The 23,304-nt window shown below is 40.7% G+C and overlaps 2 protein-coding genes across 2 annotated transcripts in view; both read left to right on the forward strand.

Moving 5' to 3' along the window:
* hcn2b (hyperpolarization activated cyclic nucleotide-gated potassium channel 2b) overlaps nt 1–23,304 on the forward strand; it is a 247,604-nt gene that overhangs the window by 159,694 nt on the left and 64,606 nt on the right. The window contains exons 2-3 of the mRNA XM_080431574.1: nt 17,976–18,793; nt 20,455–20,878. Of these exons, the coding sequence (XP_080287700.1) occupies nt 17,991–18,793; nt 20,455–20,878 (1,227 nt within the window). The 5' untranslated portion in view covers nt 17,976–17,990. The remainder of the gene's footprint in view (nt 1–17,975; nt 18,794–20,454; nt 20,879–23,304) is intronic.
* On the forward strand, nt 473–13,778 carry bsg (basigin). The gene is made up of 8 exons (XM_080431580.1): nt 473–691; nt 6,900–7,071; nt 7,989–8,080; nt 8,582–8,721; nt 9,367–9,646; nt 12,144–12,168; nt 12,274–12,349; nt 12,632–13,778. Exons 1-7 carry the CDS (start codon nt 628–630, stop codon nt 12,332–12,334), a joined length of 834 nt encoding a protein of 277 aa, XP_080287706.1. The 5' UTR covers nt 473–627; the 3' UTR covers nt 12,335–12,349; nt 12,632–13,778.

Genomic DNA, 23,304 nt, shown 5'->3' on the forward strand with positions numbered 1-23,304 from the left:
ACTTTAGTTACTAGTAGTTACTTTGCCGATATAAATTATTATATTATAAAACATACATTAACCACTTTAGCCTTATTTTATACATAAGCTATTTGAAAATAGCCGATCTACAAGTTGCGTTGTGAGCTTGTAGATCTAGAGTTGCTATTTTCAAAAATTGTAGTACTTTTACTTTTGGTACTTAAAGTATGTTTTGATGCGAATACTTTTGTAGTTTTAGTCAAGTAACATTTTGAACACAGTCCTATTTCTTCTAACAGAGTATTGTTACTCGTACTTGTGAGTACTTCTTCCACCACTGATAAAGAGAAAAGGTTGCGAAAATGTTGACAGCAGCTGTCGGCTGTGTCAAGGCAACCAGCCCCTAGCCAATCACAGTGTCTGGTCGCCGTCTCTCCGGGCTATGGGACCGACGGACAGTGACCACGCCCCAAATACATAACGTCGGGTGTACGTGCTAGTTCACATGATGCGCGTGAGCTGTTGTCTCTAGAGGACGGACAAGCCAAGGAGGAGGAGCAGGAGCTACGGGTTCTGCCCGACGAAACGTCGTCTAATTCATTAGTTTATTCGGTTAAATAAAAAATAAGGTTTATTATTAGCTGTTGTGAGAAAAGGTATTTAACCATGAAGCTACTGTGGGGAATCACTGCCCTGGTCCTGTGCGCGTGCCGAGCCAACGGCCAGTCAGGTAAGAATGATCATGTTAGCCATGTTTTTTTTTAAAGGATAGAGACGTTTACATTTAGTACGTTTTATGTTCTCCATTTCACCGTAACATTGTAGAAAACGGATAAAGATACAATTTCCAAATGCCGTAAGCATCATAAGCCGCTAAACCAGCTAATGTTGATCCAGTAAAAACCGTCATTTTCTGTAAAACTGGCCTAGCCGCCTAGTTAGCCTTTAGCCATTTAAACTAGTCTTCGCCAATCTCCAAATGGTCACCGATTTATTGACGGACCATTTTAATTTGATGTCCTGTAGATGTACTGGGTTTGAATTGATTTTTATCCAAGAGACTGACAATTTACAAATGGATCTTTCACACTCATCTGTTGAAAATCAGATGTTTGATATTCCAACATTCAACAATGTTGAAAATCGATGTCTACTGACCTGTGGCCATATTATTCTGCTGTGTGAGTGCGACGCAAAGATGTTGCTAGTGGTTATTACCATGGTTATAATAGACCTATAAGGGGTTGCCTTAGTCGACATTTTGCCCCACATACACAGATTGGTTTACTACCTTTTTAATAATACATTATCTGCAGTCTGCGACTGATTGGGCTGGTAAACCATGCCCTAGGGCCTAAGCTCCCAGCTGCACTTTTAACTTGAGTTAAATATTAATTTCCAGTTCACTATTAACTGAGTCGTGTCTCGTGGTGCTAAATATCATAGTTGATTACAAGCACATTTTTTGTTTTGTTTTTCCAAGCCGATGATTGCTTACTGAGCAAGCATTTGGCCTCTAGCTGGTCAGTTAGGTAGGGCTAATACAGTGTGTGGACTGGAGATGAGACGTTGCCTTGCCTGGATTCTGATGGTTAGAATAAGAACATCTGTCATTTCTGTCTCGAGTCATTATTTGTCTTGTCTGATCTGGTGTCATATGTGACAACTGTTGCCTCATTCCATTGTGTGACAAGGCTCAGTATAGGTAAGGTCTGAATGATGGCAGCATCTCTTCATTCAAGTTTGTGGCACAGGTATGACTGGGTAATCACTAGTGGTATTTGTACAACATCATGGCCGTGGTATAGATCTTGAGTGTATTCAGGGTTTTTCCTGCTGAACACGTTTTCATGTAAACAACCCACATTTGTCACACAAGCTTGTTTTGTTTCTAGAAAGAAGCAAAGAACATAGGTGCCTGCCTTGCAGTGCAGATTACCGTAATCTCATTATATTGCTCCCAGTTACAATCACTCTCTTTCCTATTTAAGAATGTGCTGTGCTGACTTTCTTAGCCAGAGCTTAAGAAATGATGGCAGTCCACATATTACACAACAGTCATTCACTTACTCGGTAAAAAAAATAGTCATTGTTTCTGTATAGATGCGTGTTCAGAATGATCTCAGGAATTTGAATTGGTTCTGTATGCACCATTGTGCAATTGAAATGTAAAAGTGTAATGGCTAAATGCACACGTTATCTCTCATTTTCCATTAATTTAGCAAATTCTGAATATTTTAATAGACTTGGAATGCCTGGTGGCGCAGGACTTGAATTTGAATCAGACCGCTTTTATGTCTCTTATACCTCTGCCTGTCTACACTAAAGCATATAAATGCCCAAAAATATTTGAGTAGTAGACCTAAAATAACCGTGGACAATTTGCCCTTTGGCATTTTGATCCTAAGCACTTATACTAGATTAACAAGTACTTGCGAGACAGTGTGTATTAACATCAGTCACGTGCCTTTTAGTCTGCACATTCTCGATTGCCTCGGCAACGCAGAATGAATTCTGCAGAGGGCAAGTATTAGAGGTATGTGAGGTTATGTGCCAGGCAGCACCACTGAGGCACTGATGTCTTTGAAGACCATATTTAGTTCAACTTCGAATTTCAATTAAACCATCAATCTTTGATTCACTTAACCACAACTGCTGTTGTTTTTGAAAGTGATATATAAATAAAGAAAAAGATGACAATTGTACAGTGAGAGAAATACATTCATAAACATAGTCTTCATGATCCACTCATATGCAAGCGGGTCCCTACTCCGTTTTGGAGCCTCTCATGTTTAGGTAATGGCAGCTACAGATCAGGAGTAAAATTAGATTTCCCTGGAGTTCCAACTTCTTTAACAGCTTTGGTCTGAAAAGTGGGTTGTTGTGAAATAAACAGGCAGAAAAGCAGGTAGGGCCTAGATGTCTTCTGGTTGAACAAGGTTAGGAAATGGGAATAACAGTCTTTAAACAATTGTAGTGCAAATGCGCTGTAGTACACAATGGGTAACTCTTATTAAAGTTCCAGCTTTGGTAGATAATACTATTATAAGTGGTAACATTTTCCTACAGACTACCTCTTTCTGATACATTATTCATTGCCCAACGTGTTGACCCTCTAGGCTAAAATTGTATTTCAGCAGTATGGGCAAAATATTAACTGTAAACTGCAAATTCTGAATGATTTAAAACTACTGAAGTGCTTAAGATAAGTATTTGCCTCAAATAAAGTTATTTATTGCTGACAGCCTTTGTTTTTGGTCAGTAAAGTAGATTGTCTTGAAACAGGCCATCTCTTTGTGTAGTGTGTACAGTGTTTAAATGCAAGCTAGGCTTTGCTTTACGATTGTGTGTGTATTGTGTCATTGTCATTTCTCAAATGTATCTGATAAGTATAATATCCATGTATTAGGACTACATCCGTTACATTGTACTAGCTTTTCCTGTTTCAACGTGATTCATTCAGTGCAGTTTGAAAGTTAGTGTTGAAATTGACCCAGAAGATATGGTTTTATACTTTGTGTAGCCTTTGTCTTTTTACAGTGGTGTGAATTCCTTTGCAATTGAGCCAGTAAAGAGTTGGTGACAATGAACTGTAAATATTGTTATCAAGATTAAGCTTTTATTGATAAACTTGGAGCCTGGGCTTTATTTGCCAAAGTCTGTTCTATTGTTCTTAAATATTGATGTGTGTTGCCCTCCATGGTAGCCTACTGTTAATTGTAAGCTACATTTTGTTTTTACACAGTTGTAACCTAGTTGTTGGTACTTTGACCGTAGGTCAGTATAAACATGCAAAGGATGTGAACTTTGTCCCCCCAAAATCAGTAGTTCATTAACCATTGAGAAACCTACCACTTACTTTTGCCAATATTATTTTATAATACTAGAAAGGACCTTTTTAATGATTAAATCACATAATGTTACACTCTTGGTATTCGTATGGTTTACACTCTTGGTATTCGTATGGTTTATTTGTATTAGTATGACTCTAGTTGGGGTCACTCTGGACAGAACCTATATATTACTTTTCATACAGCATTCACTCCAAAGGTGACCTTTTGTAATGGCGGTAAGGCTACACTAAGTGAAAAAGGTCACATGATATTTTGAGACAGAGGCTCATGTGCTCGAAAAGTAGTTCACTGCTCTCACTCTTTGAGTTAAATTGAGCTGTTTGAATAGGAAGTGTTTTCAAAACGAGCCCTTCCAAGAAACACGTATACATTCTCGCACAAACACACACACACACACACACACACACACACACACACACACACACACACACACACACACATCTCATACAAACAAATGTGTCACGTCCTCATTTTAGACAAAGAAAGCATCTAAACTAAATGTACAATGAGTAGCTGGAAAATGAAGGAACAAGGCCGGGTGTGCCTGTTTTTACTGCAGGCCAAAACAATATTTAGTCCCTGAAGGATTCTGCCCCTCCTAATAGGCGGCACCTGACATAATAACAGTGTGATGCTGCTGCATGTGATCCATCATGATCCTATGGTGGATTTTTTCCTTGACTTTGCAGGACAGTCGGGGGTCCAGTATTTGTTCTGTGTTGGTTTAGGATAGTTTGACAATGGGGAGGACACTACGGGGTAGAGGGTAGCCAGGTCAGCATGATTTGTCCTGTAGTGTGAGAACCTTATTCTTCTCTGTCACTCTCTGTATTTAATCCTCTGCAGAAAGCCCTAAAAGAGAGAGTGGGTGGTTATTGCCCTAGAATCGAGGGCCTAGATTATATACTAACTGTTCTTGGTTAACACAACGCCTAACAGAGAAAAAGCCATTAGTCTAAAATGCAAGGTTCAGGACTCATGGCCTAATTTTCGTGGTAAATTGTCATTTCAGTCTCACCTGCTTTGCCTTTTAATGTGCTGCACACTTTTCTAATTCCGCTGGGAGCTCATTGGATGTTTTTTATGTATTGCGTGTCACATTCACTATCTCAATGGGTGAGAGTACCATGAATAATCCAAAGTATTACTTAAAATAATTGGGTCAAACATCATATGTTGCTCTAATCCATGCCTGTTCTACATGCATACTCATTTGTTATCATATCATTTCTGTTCTATTAACTTGTTTGCTTTCTTCCTTTTCTTTCTGTCTTTTTATTTGCTTGCCATCCATCACTTCATTTTATTGCCACCCCATTAAATCAACTGACATGCACTAAACACACATGCTCAAATTCATATACATTCATGTTTCATTCTTCTTCACCATCAATCTGAAACTTCCCTTTATTATGCTGGTGCCTGAACATTACACTGCTCAGCCGGCTTTATAAAGTCCCCACTGTCCCAGTTGAAGTGGGTTGATGACAGCGTAGAGCTGCATTGTGAAGTGATAGGGTCCCCCATTCCTGAGGTGCAGTGGTGGTTTATAGTGGGTGAAGAGCACAATGAAACCTTCACCCACCTCTTTGACGGGGCACTAGATGACCGAGTGCGAATGAATACCACATACATTGCACACGCCACCAGTACTATCCGCCTCACTAACCTCGCTTTCAACGACTCTGGCACGTATGAGTGCCGCGCATCCAACGACCCTGACCGCAATGAACTGAAGAAGACGCCCAAAATCAAGTGGATCCGGTCACAAGCAAACATTATTGTGATGGAACGTGAGTGGTAGAGGAAGCAGTAGGAGAGTCCAGTCAAAGCTCCTTGGCTGTTGATTCTCTCTCCCCAATAGTGACGTTTCTGGAAGTCTGGCTACTATTACCCCCGCACTCCCTGGTCCAGTCCTCTGCCGTCTCCACCCTGCCTCACCCAGTATATCCTGTCCCCCCAACTCTCACGAGAAAAGTAGAGAGCAGACTTGGTCATGGTTTGTGGCTGGACCTGCCCTTAGACCTGTTTTACCTGGAAAACTATCTGATGCCTTTTTGTCATGTAAAGCCTTATGTACAGTCAAAAATGTAAGATGCATTTGGATATAATACTGGTCTAAAGGACAGAAACTTGCAAATGGCTGCTGAACCAATTAATGTACAAACTAAAGTTGGGGAATTCAATTAATGTTATATAAAAAGGGGTCAGATTAGTTTATTAGAATGGATTCCTGTAGGTGCTTCTTTTTCTGTAAAAATATACTGCACTACTAATATAATACTTATTGTTTTAGACTTTTCCTTTGGCTAATATCTTACTAAATTGTGTACAGAAGATGGCAACTCATTTTGAAAAATCGATTACCAGCCATGGGGCATCTTTCTGCCTTGTGGTCCAGTATTATAGTTTTGGCCATACAGTTGGTCAGTCTCATCTCTGGACCAACAAAAGTACCGCTTACATTATTCTGATTCACTTAAATCTTTTTTCACTGGCAGATAATGTGCCATTACTTTTCCATTTCCTATCTGGTTGCTTCTTCTGCATGTGCTTATATTGTAACTAGATCCTTTCCCCTCGACTTCACTGTAGACAATAGTCTAATCTAGATTACTTCCCAGCATGATCCAATTCCTCCTTATCTTCTACTGTCTGTAGGGATAGAGCCCCCATTTCACCCTCCTTGGAAATATCTGAGCCTCTATACAACCTGTGTTCTCTTAGTTTGATAAGTTGAAAGGAGACTTGTTCTCTTCCTGTGACGTGGTAAGTTCCAGGAATTGTCAAGGTGTTAGTTAACAGTTATTTACAAAATGGTGTATCAACTACAGTGCGATTTCTTTTTTTTTGTTGCAAGGATTTGTAACAAATTGTGACTTGTCCTTTTGAACCTTGTTGATTGGATCAAGTCCAATCTTGGATAGCTGTATGCAACAATTGATTCATAGTTGCTCTATCAGTTTAGTTGGTGTGTGGCTAACACTGCAAAGATAATACAGTTTAGAGATATGTTAATTTGTTGGATACATATTTTTAATCAAATAATTAACAATTGTGTTTCCCCTTTACACTCATATTTAGAACCAACCATCACTGCCGATCCAGTTGAAGTGGCCAACCAGACCTCTGCTGTGCTCAGCTGCAACATCACCGTCACTGACCCCCAGTCCATCAAGGGCTCCCATTGGCTCTACAACGGCAAAGTTGTTGATGATTCCACACTCGAAGCAGACACGTCATACACGACTCTTGTGTAAGTAGTGAGATATAGCCCTCTCATACCGTGCCAAGCCATACTGTATATGCCTTGGCAGTTACTTTAATGTGTGAAATGTAGCGGTTTCACTTGTTGTAATACATCAGACCTTTTATTGCAGAACAATCGCCCTACCCTGAATTCTTCTTTATTTGACAGTCTAATCTGTCTCAGGCTGTTCATATTTTAATATTTCACCAACAATAGAATTAGCTGATGGGGAGTAATGAATGAATGACTGAACCAAACAAAACATAGCGCAATATATTACTCAATATAGCGCAATATATTACTCAATATAGACGACAGCTGCATTCACTTGGATTTCCATTTCTCACTGTTTCACTCCCTCTTGCTCGTCCATTCACTCTTGCGCTCTTCATGTCTTGCTCCGCTACACTTGCCGTCTCTCTTTCTCTCTTACTCTGTCCCATGTCCCCCTCCCCTTGGCTGCCTCCATTATCAAGCAGTGCTGGAGGCTCCACTCAGGCAGTCACTGCTGTTGATTAGCAAAGAGATGGCCTGTGCAGACGTGCAGCTTTGCCGGTAGCCCTGACAGCAGGGATAAGTGCCTCTGGCAGTCCGCTCACTTGCTCTGACCCTAATTCCCCGTCAGAAAGAGCATGCAGGGCTGTGTGGGGAAAGCGGCAGGCAAACAAAAGTGTGACTGTCATTACCACTGGCAACTTTAAATGTTTGCTGCATGGACAGGCAGCTTTATCCCCCCCCTACTCTTCTGCATAATATGTACTTGTAAATCACTAGGGAATAATGTGTTTGGAGTTGATATTTATAGACATTTCAACATGTTTTGCGCTTAGTCTTTAGAAAAAGGATGATATGCTCATGGTATTTTTCGATTGTATTGCATGTTTGAGTTTTTTTGTAAAAGTTTACCATTTGTATTCCTATAGCTTGAAAAAGATCACCACCACTACTGGCGGAAAGTATGAATGTGTGTTTGTGACCAGCGGTACCCCTGTTGCCAAGACAATCGAAGTCAAAAGTAAGTAATCTAATATACCGTATATACTGTGTGTGTGTGTGTGTGTGTGTGTGTGTGTGTGTGTGTGTGTGTGTGTGTGTGTGTGTGTGTGTGTGTGTGTGTGTGTGTGTGTGTGTGTGTGTGTGTGTGTGTGTGTGTGTGTGTGTGTGTGTGTGTGTGTGTGTGTGTGTGTGTGTGTGTGTGTGTGTGTGTGTGTGTGTGTGTGTGTGTGTATATATATCTCTCTCTCTGTCAGCCAGCCCTTGTCCCCCCTATGCCCATATAATATGGAGATCTCTGTATCTGTCCGTCCTTGTCCCCTTTATGCCCATATATGGAGATCCCTAACGTCATCAGTATATGCCCATATATGGGCATACTCCTTATACGGTTATGGCTGAGTCATTATATATGTATATGTATGTGTATGTATATCCACATTTGTTCCAATTTCCAAATTGTTATTCTTTATCTGAATAATGTGGTGTTTTTAATATTAATAAAAGCATTTTCTTCCCGTAGCGTCCCCCCATGTTCAGGCCTACAAACATGCTGAGCATGGCAACGAGAACGACAAGGCTGTGTTGGCCTGCGTTAGCCATGGATACCCACTGCCAACTGACTGGACCTGGTTCAAATTGGGGGCGGATGAGAGCTACATGGTATGCTCTTTTCAAGCCCACAATATTGATATTAAGTTTGACTTTATTTTATTTTGGCCATTCCGTTCCAAGCCACAAAAAAAAACGCACAGTTCGGGGTATTTCATTGAACGTCATCGTTTTTCACTCAGCTTTGATCCTTTGAAAAGATAATAAATTTCACAGCTTGTTGAAATCAGTCCACAAATTCCAATACTGTTTGAATCAGTGTTGATTTTGACAGCTCATTTTTAGTCATAGTCATAGTTTTAGTCATAGTCTTTTGAATAAACGCGTCGCAGCGCGACGCGTTTATTTGTTGTTGTTATTTGTTGTTGTTTATTTGTTATTTGTTGTTGTTGTTGAGCTTGTAGATCTGCTATTTTCAGAGCGCAACACCCGAGCGCAACCAAACATAAAATGACTTGTCTTTTAGTTCTACTGGATCTCTTCTCCACTAGTCCCTCACTAACTTTAGTCTAGTTTTTATTTGTTGACGAAATTGTCAATATATTTAGTCTTAGTCATCATAGATTAGTTTTTGTTTAGTTTTCGTCAGTGAAAAAAGGTAGTCGACGAAAAATGTTCGTCATAGTTTTAGTCGACGAAATCAGGGCTAGGGTTTTGAATGTCATTTGTCACTAAGTCTGTTTCCACAACCCCTAGGCTATCAGCAATGGCACCAATCCAGACAAATTTGAGATCAAGAGCACCCCTAACAGGACAAGTCTGACCATCCTGGACCTGGACATCGAGAAGGACATGGGCGACTACATCTGTATTGGGCTGAACGAGATTGGAGAGAACACAGACAAGATCCACCTGCGCGTCCGCAGCCGCCTGGCCGCCCTCTGGCCCTTCCTTGGTATTGTGGCCGAGGTTATCATCCTGGTCACCATCATCTTCATATACGAGAAGAGGAGAAAGCCCGATGAGGTCAACGATGGTACGTAGACCATATCACCTCCACTAGGTTATAACAGCCCTCAGATATTTCAAGGAGATTATTTTTGTCCACTGACCATAGTTGCTGGTAGATTCCATGCATACTGACCCCTCTTTATTATAGCAATGAAATATGTATTTATTTTCGCACATGGGAAGAACCCATAAACCTGACCGTTACCTGTTAAAACATTTTTTTTAAATTAAATGCTGTCACACCATTATGCCTAATTTATACTCTTGCAGTGTTTCCTCATAGGATGAGGATCCTGTCCAGTCAGATAGAAATGTCCTGGCGTCTGAGGCTTAATTAAACATAAAGTACATTTATGCACAGGATTGAGCAGGGGAATTGTCTGTCTAATTTACCCATGAGAGCGAGGTAATAAAAGTATAATCAATAAAACAATTATTTATATTCATTGAATGAAATCAACCCAAAGTGGGTCCAAAACTAAACATTTCTTGAGGCAATAATAACAGAGTGGATGTGGGCCCAGTTTTGAATAGTCAAATAATATTAATTGCTCAAGTGTGTCCTACCCTATTCATTACATTTTGCTTCTTCTCCTTCGTGCTTCTTTATGAGAAATGAAAAAAAGACCAAAAAAAGAATTTAGGGGAAACACTGACTTGGGCGTACAACACTGTGGCGTCCTGAAAATAGCCATCTTGATGTGACAAAGTATAAATCAGTCTTTACTGTCAAATATGAGGAGGCTAGCCTACAAGTAACACATGAGACCTCTCTGTATTTAAATTATAACGGGAAAGAAAAAGTATAGATCTAAATACCTTTCCAAATGTTTACTAAAGACTGCCAGACAGCTTTAGTGGTGATTCCTGAGTGCCCTCCTGTGGCAGGTGGTAGAATTGATTGGTAAAGGCGTGGCATTTAGGTGTATGCCATATACTGTAGCTGCATGTATTCAATGCTGCTTTTTGTTGTTTATTTTATAACAGAATATTAAAAAAATATATATAGATAATTTATTTACTTTACTTTTATAGTCATTGCTTTCTTTTAGTAGAATATTGAAGCTCTTTGAAAAGCATTTGTAAGAGAAATTATTATTTTTTATTATTTACACTTTTACCTCTCTGTTCGCTGCTGCTTTTGTGTTTTTGGTAAGTGATCAAAACTGCATGTCAGACTGCAGTGGTTGAGCTGAAATGACCGCGGGGGGAGCTATGGGATTCTGAATGCACTGCTTTCATAGTCACTACTTCTCAGAGGAATGTAGTTGCAGACTTGGTCACTCTTTCACTGGCCTTGCAATCTGACAAACAAAATAAAATTAATCCTACAAACGTATAGGTCTTCAAAATGACAAAAGTTTATGCTTTTTGCTGGAGCCAATGAAAGAGCGTGTTAATGAGGAATGACGAATGTTATGTTTGAAGTGATAGAAAGTGGAAAGGCTAAAGGATTTGAAGGTGCTAGCATTCTGTCCGCATGCCTTTTGCATCTTGTACTTTATGCATGATAAGTTATATCAGTTTTAATGAAAGATTCAAAGAAAGGGATATCATTTATCATGGCTATGGAGAGATTAAAGGAGGTGTAAGTGATATTCTTCTGTATTAAAACAAGTTTTTCTGTAAAAAGATGAAGCTCTACATTCTGATAGTAATCATTGTTGTGTAGAGTCACTCTAGCCCTTTAATGAACAGAAAATACAGGTGGGTTGCCAATTTCTATTCAATCAGGAGAGAATACCCATTTATCAGCTTCAATTTTATAGTATTCCAGTTCTAATTGTGTCTGCTCATTTCTTTGTTTCGTCACTTACAATTCCACTTATACGTTAATCCTGTATCATGTATGAGGCAGTTGCCTCCTGATTGGAATGGATAACATTAGTATCCCAACCTCAAAAATGTATTTTCGGTTTACTAACTATTGAATCAGAATATTGCTATCAGAATATAGAGCTATTTTCACCACGCAAACATGAATGCTTTTCTGTTGGCTATATTTATTTGTTGGCATCAGCTGTGTTTAACTGATCCACTGATGCTCTCCCGTCATTTGAATGCCTGTATTGCATGAATATGGTGGTGAAGGGCAGTGGTACTAACACAGGACAAGTGGATAATTTAGGTATTTTTATTTAGTATTTTCAGTTATTCTACAAATTCATCATATACAAATTGGCTAACTATCTATCTTTGGTCAGAAACACCTCTCATACAAAGTATAATAATAAAATAAAAACATCTAAGAATTGCAGAGTTTAGCATTATTGGCATTACATTTCTATGAATACAATTTGTGAGCAAGCATGCTTTCTTTCATGAGTTCATGTTTGGTTAGGGTTTTCATTGCATTGTTGTAACAATGTTGCAGAGGAGGTCATACATTGATAACATTTGCCACCATTGTTCAGGGCGAGCAAGCGTTTCTCTCACCAAACTTTGACAAACACAAGTCTGACCACATCTCTGTTTATTCCGTTATTGACTCTTCTTTTCCGTTTACCCATGCTACTTTTCAGACGACGACTCAGGAGCTGCTCCTCTGTAAGTACAGTCTCTCTCTGCTCACTACATAGACTCTCATTTCAAATGGCATGTTTGGTTTCTTTTATAATGGACTTCATGGAATGCATGACTATGTCTTTTCAGGAAGAGCAATTCAACAAACAACAAGGACAAGAATGTGAGACAGAGGAACTCTAAAGATTAACAGAAGATGTAGGAGGTTTGTACGACATTTTGGCAAGTTCTGTTCATTTTCTCTGGTTTAAACGACTACTAAATGTTACCTAATGTTACTTAATGTCTATCCGGTAGAGGGTGCCAGAGTTCACTTGTAAAACTAAAAACATTTCTACTGTTTATTTGTCTTGCCTAAGCTTGGAAACAACTACAGTAGAAACTAAATAGAATTAATTTTTTTTGGTTACCATTATCCATAATTAAAAAAAGGTTGATATAGTCGTCTCCCTCTTCTCACTTGTTACCTCCCTCCCTGTTTTCTTAGATGGACATCCTGATGTCTACAGTCCAGGACTTCAGGAGCATTTGGCCGTTGTGTGGCACATACTATAGTGCACCTTGCAATTTCAAATATCTTTTGTGCTTGAGTGTTAATGTTTTGAGAAATGGACTGATTTCCTCTTGCTTTTGTTTTCTTTCTTCTATATCCCTATCCATATTGTGCAGCCAGAGAGGGGGGGGGCTTATCTGTACTTGAGGCCATGGGGCAAATATTGCATGCGTTTTATTGCTGTCCTAGCAAATGTGTTTGTCCGTTGTGAAACCATTTTAATGTTCATGTGTGGAATGTTCTATTGATGGGGGTTTTTGTGTGCTAATGCTTCCTACATTGACTCATAATTTTCAATCTCTGCTATAATATTTGTGAGCTGTGAGTGGCCAATAGTAAAACAGCGCGAGTCCTATTTAAAAGGATCTGAAATATTTTTGTATCCTGGTATATCACTGCCATTTTTTCCAGCAATGACATCAAGTGTCACATGTATCAAAATGTGTTGAATTGACACGTCATGCAAACCACCGTGGGCAGTGCCAGTCTTGTATTTTGCCTTAACAAATACCCACCATTCCGCTGGAATGCCACACAAATGGTTACATCCGCCATGTTTTCTGCTGTAAGAAATGCACTGTTCCTGAATTGGGAAGACAAGCAAAGCTACCCTGTTAATTCACTCTTGGCTGTTTTTTCCTAATGAAGTATACTGTAGTTTTAAATGACCACTGCGTCTGTTGCCATAGTCACATCCACATTAAAGATCCTGTATTATGGACCAAGTGTAGGAGTTGTCAAATGTGTTGCTTCTGATTACTAAAAGTTGAACTCTGATGTTCAGATCTAAAATCCATACTATTTGGTGATGGGCTTTCTTGACAATAAAATCTAAGATAAATGTTTCTGTGTATAAACATCTCTCTTCTCTTTGTAGACAATTCAGAAGCCATATGTTCCATTTACCTGATTAGTATTGTGACTGGATGTGTTCTAGTTCAGAGTTAATAAATTATTACGAGAATATAAAGCTCTAGTAAAATAAAAAATGTTTTGCCTATTAAATAACCAAGCAAGTAGTTTTAACACTGTCAACTTGTACCAACTTGCACAATCTGAATAAAATTATTTGATTTAAAAAGAGTGTTGGCTTTTCTTACAGAAATGTTTTCATTTTATTCTTAAAACATTACATGATATTAATGGCCAAATTGCAGCTCATGCACGTAGATTTACACATATTGTAGATTGTTTTATTTAGCCTATTTATACAAGTCGTCCACATCAGTGGTTGGTTAAATTATAAAAATGTCATTTGTGTCAAAGCAGCACTATGTAACTTTCCTCTTCAACTCCGGATTTGAACCTGGTTTCCTGCTGAAGTGCTGACATTCTTACCATTCTTAATAGAGTTGATAAAGGGTCGTAAATCCTGCTCTATGTTAATTCAAACTATTTGTAGTTAAACAGCTGAAAACCCAGTGTAAAAAGGATGAGACGAAATCAAAGACAGACACAGTCCGGTTCTCAAATTAAAAGGTTGACATTGTATTAAGAGAAAGAATCAAGCCACGAGGCACCGTACAGCAAAAATATCTCTCTGCCTAAACAGTCAATGATCACAACAGTTATACACAAATGAAGTTGTTATCAGCTCTGACGATGACATCTGGCCATGAGGAGCCTTGCTCGTAGGTTGAGAGAGAAGATGGCAAGCGGATGGTGTGACAGTTTATCTTGGACAAACAGCGTCCAAATGTCTCAAACAACACGTTGACCTCAACTCTGACCGGCGTGTTATTGCTTTGTTGTTGATGGTCAAGTTAACTCCAATGAGCTGTTATTGTATTCCTCCAGAGATAATCAGTGACCTTGGAGGGCCTGCGCTCTGTACAGCTCAAAACACATGCAGTCTCTAGAGGAAAGGAGAGACCTGATACTAGGATTAGTTTTGTCCAACCTCGAACTTAATAAAATCATAAGATTGGTAGGCAAACTTGAGTTATGCCAAGATGGCACACTAAAATAGGATATGATGGCATATATATCAATATTGTCGACAAAATACATAGTTTAACTATCAGAGCTAATAGAGATGGCCTTCTTGCTCAGGGAATAAATTTAATTTTGTCTAGGTGAGACATGACCTTTGACACAATCTAAATGTCTCAGTGGAAGAGCAGGGAGACAAAATAGCCTACAACCACCCCAATTGTATAAGTTATATTGTTTTAACATACTGTACCATACAGATTGGCAAAATTACTTATGTTATTCATTAAAAACAAGTTACATAGTGAGGCTTTAACATCAAGATGATTTTGCCACTTCAATATTGTTTTTGGCAAACAAAACAAATTGTAACTCAATCAGCAATGTTAGTTTTTCATTTGACCTAATAGTTCAGATCAACTGTATTGTTGCCTACAACATACCCAAGGTTTCATAACTTGTTCAGAAAAATATTTCAAACAAATGCCCACATCCATCACGGACTGATCATTTTAGGTCACCCTGTCAGCGCTTTTGGCTGAGACAGCTCTAGTTGGACAATATTACACTAGTGACCACTTTAAACGTAGTCACTATAGTGTAATATTGCAGTGGTGGAAAATGTACTCAAATGTTTTACTTAAGTAAAAGTATCAATACAGTAATGTAGAAATACTCTGTTGCAAGTAAAAGTCTGGAATTCAAAATTTACTGGAATACAAAAGTATTGGTATCAAAATGTACTTAAAGTACCAAAAGTAGAAAGTACTCATTTAAAGTAACTCACAAAGTAACTAGTAACTAAAGTTTTCAAATAATTGTAGTGGAATAAAAGTACAATATTTGCTTCTGAGATGTAATGGAGTAGAAGTAAAAGTATTGAGAATTGGAAATACTGAAGTAAAGTAAAACTACTTTAACATTGAACTTAAGTACAGTACTTGAGTAAATGTACTTTACACCACTGGGTAGGTAGGTAGCCATCGACAAGAGACAAATTTAGTCTCATAATTTGACACAAGGTGGCGCCAATTAGCCATTGGAGAACTCGTTGAGACTGATCAACGGGTGAGAATTTTGTTTCCAATTCCATGTGTAGTCCAACATGTCTAGAGAGACTAAAACACGGACTGTTATCTATTACTATTACTATTATCTATTACTGATCCACATCCGAGATGTTAACATAAGCAAAGGAAGGCTAAAGTCCAGACCAGCTTGCTTGGCATACAGTCTGCTATCCAGTGTTCTAAACGGATAGGTGGGCACTATAGGGCATGTTCTAATCATGTATACTTTACTTTACTTAAGACCATTTTTAAAAAATATTTAATTTTTTAACATTCGTGGCAAAATAGCCAATTTTACATGCCAAGGTGCCCAGATGTCCTTAGTGCCCTCCTATCCTGTTGAGCCTTAAAATGTAGGCAAATTCTATGCACAGCAGCCATATTGTGAAGAAATTCACAGGTGTTGCCAATGATACTAATGAAGGCTCTGTTCCATTCTGGTCAAACAGAGTCAGGGTGCTGATATTGTAGCCTGGTAAACCCCCCTCCCTCCGGAAATCTCATTTGCATTTGAACAAAATGTGTGTCGCAAGCTTCTTCCATTTGACGGAGTGAGGTTACTGATATTGTGCATGTTGGCTCACTGGAAACACTTTGCTACACCAGTGGGACTGAAATTGGGGTCCAGGGACCCTCATGGTTCCTTGGGGGGGTTCCAAATGGCCCCTTACGGGTGTGTAACTCCCATTTGTACACTCTCAGAGTTATGGGGGTCGTGGAAATAGAGAGTATGCACATGCTTCACTTTTCCACCGGGACCGGACACGCCCCCCTCATCTAGACTGAGTGGCAAAACATTGAGCAGCATGGAGCGTTGGAGTTTGGAAGCGCTCGTTGGAAATCACTCAACGGTCCTGCGTACCACCTGTTTCTAAATTGCACATATCGCAGGAGGCAGCAGGACGTTGCCTTATAAAAAACGAGTGCTTCCAAACTCTGACACTTTGAAAAATATCACCTGCACGGAATTTATTGACAGAGAGTAGCTCATAAATAATAACATGTCTTCGGTGAAGTTTTATTAAACAAAAACTTTGCAGATAAAAAGAGGATAATTCAAGCTTTCCGTACAGCTACCATGTTGGCGAGTTTAATGTCGTTTAATACAATCAGATAGGACTTTTCTGTTTGGCTGTATGGGCTGTCAAGGCCAGAAAGTAGTTTTTGTGCCACTCTGTACTGTCTACACAAAAACTACTTTCTGGCCTTAAAACTTCACGAAGACATGTTATTATTTATGAGCTACTTTCTGTCAATAAATTCCGTGCAGGTGATATTTTTCAAAGTGTCAGAGTTTGGAAGCGCTCGTTTTTAATAAGGCAACGTCCTGCTGCCTCCTGCCATGTGCAATTTAGAAACCGGTGGTACGCAGGACCGTTGAGTGATTTCCAACGGGGCGCAACTCTTGCGCAATGTCTTAAAAACATGTACATGCTACTGTAGCATGTACATGTTTTTAAGACATTGCGCAAGAGTTGCGCCCGTAGAGATAACATTACTGATTACCCTACTGGTCAAATGTTGAATTGCATCTTCTAATGCAAAATATTATGGAACCGGATGAAAACCGAGGCAAATTAAATACTTTCTTCAACTCGTTGGATAGCTTTTATGGTCCGCTAGAACTTAAAACATCTGAGAGAGTGGCGCAAATGCTTTACTTTTTGGATACGATGTGCAGAAAGGGGTAAGAAACATGTAAAGTGGAAAATGTGCGACAATGTCGACCGCAAACGGCAGGAAATAACGAGGAACCTCATCTCGGAGCTATACAGCGGAGGGAGAGGTTCCGTAGGGGCTAGCCTAAACCTAACCTTATTCCTACACGTACCCTCAGTAAAGAAACTATGCCTAAACGTAACCTCAGTAAACTATGCCTAAACCTTATTCCTAAACGTAACCTCAGTAAACTATGCCTAAACCTAACCTTATTCCTAAACGTAACCTCAGTAAACTATGCCTAAACCTAACCTTATTCCTAAACGTAACCTCAGTAAACTATGCCTAAACCTAACCTTATTCCTAAACGTAACCTCAGTAAACTATGCCTAAACCTAACCTTATTCCTAAACTTAACCTCAATAAACTATACCTAACCCTAAACTTATTTCTAACCATATTATCCTCAGTAAAAACAAATATAAGAATACAAGAACCGCTAGGGGCGAGCGGTCCCCGAAAAAAATGGGGGCGAGCGTGTTTTGGGGCGAGTCTTCCGGTTACCGTCACTAGTGTGTCAACTCAGCTGGACGAGAGGATGGGCAGATTGGGCACAGTGTGGAGGCATCAAGATGAAGCAGTTTACGCCAGGAGGGGGAGCCGCGTTCGCTGCGCGTAAAAACTCCAACAACAATGAGCTGTGGCTCATGATGCCAGACGAGGAGTCTGCGCCTCTTACTACCACCACAACCTCCACTCTGTCTCTGTCATGCCAGAGAGATGCTGCTGGCGGCCGAGGAGGAGGCTCAGACTACAGGGGCGGAGGAGGGGTCCACCACGTCCCAGAGACATCTGTGAGCGACCGAGGCGAGGGGGCCACCGGCATGATATGCAACAAAAACGGAGATTGCAGAAGGGACCCGAACAGTTCAGGGAGCCTCTCCTCTCTCCTCTGTAGACACCAGGAGAAGCAGCAGACAGGTGGGACGGTTCCAGCCGAAGCTGCATGTAACAACTCCACTGTCGCCGGCAGCATGGACGGTTCGATCACCTCCGCGGGCTCCTTGGCCACACAGGGGCAGGGGGTCGAGGTCGCCGGGGTCACCGCGACCGAGAAGAAGGACTACTCCAGAGTTTCCTTCTCCTATGTCCCCAGCAGTAGAGACTCGACCATGGTGCCCGGACAGACCCCGATCAGTGAATTCCAGTCCAGGAATTCTGTCTCATTTGTGAAACGTGAGGATGGCTCCCAGATTGTGCCGGATGATGACGGCGACAGTCGGACGTACATGCAGCGGCAATTTAGTTCCATGCTTCAGCCCGGAGTTAACAAATTTTCCCTGCGCATGTTTGGCAGCCAAAAGGCAGTGGAGAAGGAACAAGAACGCGTGAAATCAGCTGGTAATTGGATTATCCATCCATACAGTGACTTCAGGTATGAGTGAAATTGAATTGTCTTTAAAAAATGATAGCTGATTTATGTATGACTATATATTCTATACGAGTTGTTATGTATTAAATATTACCCTGGACAATGACCGAGAAAGTCCCCTTAATATGAAGTTGTCCGATATTCCATTACGGCTTTTTATTTGTTATTTTTGTAAATTTGTAATTACCCAGGCTCTCAATGAACTAACAAAACCAGTTATACTATATATAAAATAACTGTATATATCTTATAACCCCAGTGGATGTAACGTCCAATATTTGCGTTTAAAGCAAGAAAGTTTTATATTGCTTTTGTTTGTTTGTTTCAGTTTATTTAAACAATGGAAATCAAGAGTACATTTTAAAGCTGGCCTAGAAGTATTTCCTTGATATGAAAGTTCTGATATAACTTTTGGGCATTATGCATTTGTGGTCTAAATAGGCCACCCTCGTAATATTGCTGTTCAATTACGTGTTCCCCATTTGGTCCGTTACGAAATAATCTATGAAACGGACTGACACTATGACTTGAAGCAAAGCAAGCCAAGATCCACTTGGAAAAAGTCAGTTGAAATCAGATTCAGCACAAAGGACAGCTCCTATTGGGCCAATCAAACGTAGCCTACTACGGTGGATGCAAATACTCGAGCTTTCCAATCTTATTTCTTCTATTCAAAGTTAAAACGTAAATATTAGGCTCCAACGAAAGCAACTTTTGCGATAGGAAACGTCTTTCGAAAACATTATTATTTCACGACCAATCACCCACGTCGCAGTCGTCACACCGTCGAGTCATTGGTGTCAGAACGGGAGATCATGACTCAGCAACACGCCTTATCAGCTCCTATCAGAGAATCTTCTTACTTTTCTTGAGATAAGCAACGAGGCAGCCATTGGTTCACTGACAACAATTGTGTCTCAGTCATTCTCGTGACACATTTTTTAACGCATGTACATGACTCCACTGCTCTATGTAGGCCTAATGCGAAAGATATGACATTTTAATGAAGACAGGTTGGTGATACAACCCGAAATTGCTCTTTTGGGTGCCTCTGTCCTTTCCCATACAGTAGCTTCTGGTTTATAATCACCAGTCCAGCTCATCTACTGTATCTACCACACAGCATACTTGCTTTGTCCTTGGGATGACCTTAATGAGCTTAATCTATAGGCAGAAAAAAGAAAAAAGTAGTGTGTGTGTGTGTGTGTGTGTGTGTGTGTGTGTGTGTGTGTGTGTGTGTGTGTGTGTGTGTGTGTGTGTGTGTGTGTGTGTGTGTGTGTGTGTGTGTGTGTGTGAGACCTATGAAACTACATATGAGAACAGCTTGCCACAAATAAAGCAATACCAGTATCTCTTGTGTCTTGTGACATGCATAGTAGACTGACTACCCTTCACCCGACCAGGCATTCTTTGTGCAGTCTTCAGATTCAGTTATTTAGTGTACTGCTTTTCAGTTGCGGATTCTCCCAACATTACTTAGTGATCCTATATGTATTTGTTTCAGCGTGTCTTTCACACTTTCTTTCTCTCAGTTTATTCCTCTGGCAGTTACTTCATTCAGCTCATTCATAATCATGGGCCTGCTTTGCTCTGCTCGCCTGTCTGTTTCGTCCCGCCTCGTCTCCCTCTCTAAACCTCTCCCTCTCTCCCGGCACCACCATCAGGTTTTACTGGGACTTCACCATGCTGCTGTTCATGGTAGGCAACCTAATCATCATCCCTGTGGGCATCACCTTCTTCAAGGACGAGACCACCACGCCCTGGATCATCTTCAACGTGGTCTCCGACACCTTCTTCCTCATGGACCTGGTGCTCAACTTCAGGACGGGCATCGTGTTCGAGGACAACACCGAGATCATCCTGGACCCCAAGAAGATCAAGATGAAGTACCTGAAGACCTGGTTCGTGGTGGACTTTGTCTCCTCCATCCCCGTGGATTATATCTTTCTCATCGTGGAGAAAGGGATCGACTCGGAGGTGTACAAGACGGCCCGGGCACTCCGGATCGTGCGCTTCACGAAGATCCTCAGCCTGCTGCGCCTGCTGCGGTTGTCCCGTCTCATCCGCTACATCCACCAGTGGGAGGAGGTAGGCTCAGGCTTTTTTTTAACATTTCGTTGCTGTCGGGCAGACACCTCTTATCTCCATATTCTAACTTTTTGTGTTGTTTCGTAAATTAACACCCTACTTGATCATAATACAGTGTCACACAAAAGCATCAAAAGTAGCAGATCCACATTCGAGCTTGTAGATCTGATTCTGCTACTTTTGCTGCTTTTGAATTTATCCTGAAAAGTAACAGTTTTGGACATATGAGGTTTCCACCCGACCGAGACGATTTACTATCCAATGGCAGGGAATTGTTTGAGTGCTTCAGTAAGGAGGCAGGCTGGATTGGTATTGATGCAATGCTGATGATGACATTGAAGAAACTGTGTGGTAGATTGGCAATCCATAGTCTTACAGAAGGAGGATGTAAGCAAGGTATTATGGACTTAGAACTTAAATACAAACTACAATGAGTGAGTAGTACAGGGACACGTGCAAGATTTGCGCCTCCTACTTTGTGTGTGTGTGTGTGTGTGTGTCTGTGCGTGTGCTCGTGCGCCCACGCGTGTGTTTGGCCATGTTTGGGGGGAGGGAAGCTGGGTGGGGAGGGTGATCTTTGTGGCTGCACATATACTCCAAAAGGCTGTAGCTGCTGTCAGCAGGGAGTGTTGAACGGGAGGAGTGGGGCAGAAGCGCCACATACTCCCAGTGGGGGCTCCTCACTGGCAGGTGAGCCAGTATACTAGGGTACAGTACAGCAGTTAAGAATCTGGCCCGGTCCACGTTAGAACCCACCGTACGCGCCTGTGCTGCGGTGAACGGAACGTAGTGAATGGAATGTGGCTCCCTGGCAGAGTGCAGCAGTTGGTGTTGCCATGTTCGCCTATTGTAAGCGGTTTAGGGGCAATATTGGTGGTAGTGTGTTTTTGGCGTTGGTTGTGAAAGTGCAGGTGGGTGTGGGGACGCGTTGTGAGCTTGTAGATCGTCTGTTTTCCAAGAGGCAATGTATATGTGTGAAGGCGCTTCGTTTGGCCTTCTTTTCATAGACCTTGTTGCTTGTAGGGCTCGCTTCGTTTGGCCTCCCTTGTTTTCATAGACCTTGCTTCACGAAACCTGGCAACCCTGCGCAGTGTGATCTCCCATTGTTTGACACATAAACGTTTATTATAAGCTGAGGTTTGATGAAATTCACAGTTGCGTTCAGATGGTAATGGTCAATGGCTGTGTGCAAATTCAGAGCAATTGCTCCAGCCACTGATGAGAACCGGGCAGACAGACAGAGGTTTGTGAAATTATAGGAGGATGACCTGTCTTTAATGTCAATAAATAATATTGACCCACACCGCAGCATTCTCAAAGGCATGTACAGATTGCAAGAAGTCCTGTTCATTTAACTTTGAGAGTTTGCAAATGTAACATCCATGCCAGCAGTCCCATTTGTACACTTTCTGAGTAAAATTTGCACTGAGGATTTTACTGTGTGTGTGTAGGGCCTGTTTATACAGCATACCAGTGAAGGGCCTTAGCATCTATCTGAGGCACTTAATCACATTCTTGTCCTCCATTCTTGCTGCCAAAGATCAGAGCTCATTGTATAATGATAATGTTTTTTTGTCTACGGTCTGAATGTTGATGCGGTTGTACTAATTAAAGCTTCAGTCTTGATTATGTGAACAAGATGCTATACAGTATGCTGACAAGCTCTGACTTTGGTCCCTAAAAACAGTAACAAGATTGGATTATAGTCAGGGTTCTATTTGTAAAAGAAAACCATTTCAACCCCATACTAACTAAACCCTATATTCGTATGACAAATAGCCGATGTGTGTTTTTAAGACAAATTAAACTAAATGGACTAATTTTGCACAAAATAGGGACGCCAGGGTTAATGTGGTTAACATATCAGACAGTTTTCATTTCTCAAAAGGAAATGCATGTATCTAATTAAGTCTGACCAGAAGCCGGGATAAAACCCCCACCGGTGATTAAAAATGAATGACCGGTGGAGGGTTATCAAAAGCAGAGGCATGGATTGATTATTTTAGGGGGGGACGGGGACGGGGGGGACGGGGGGGACGGGGGGGGGGGACTTCACTGGTTGTGTGTTCAGAGCTCAGTAAGAACATATTTGACTTTAGGGAATTAATTATAAAACCATGTTACAGAAGAATTAGATTTTCATTTATTGATATAATGTTTGTGCTGTACTTGTGGGCTGCCATACATTCCATCTTTTCAGTGTTGCAATTTCAGTTTTAATGTACGACATTATCCAATGAAAGAGAGGGGAATGTTCTTGTATTGGGAATGAGCACTAGTGGTTATTTTCTTTCCCTGCTAAAGTTACCTTGTAATCAGTTCCACAATTCTGAAATTGTAATGCCTAATTTGCTACTCCCTTGTATGACGGTGTCTCACGCCGAAAATACCAGAGCAGGCAACGTGATATGATGTGTTCAGAGCTT

Source organism: Gymnoscopelus braueri, assembly GCF_963280865.1.
Source record: "Gymnoscopelus braueri genome assembly, chromosome: 6".
NCBI classification, from domain to species: domain Eukaryota; kingdom Metazoa; phylum Chordata; class Actinopteri; order Myctophiformes; family Myctophidae; genus Gymnoscopelus; species Gymnoscopelus braueri.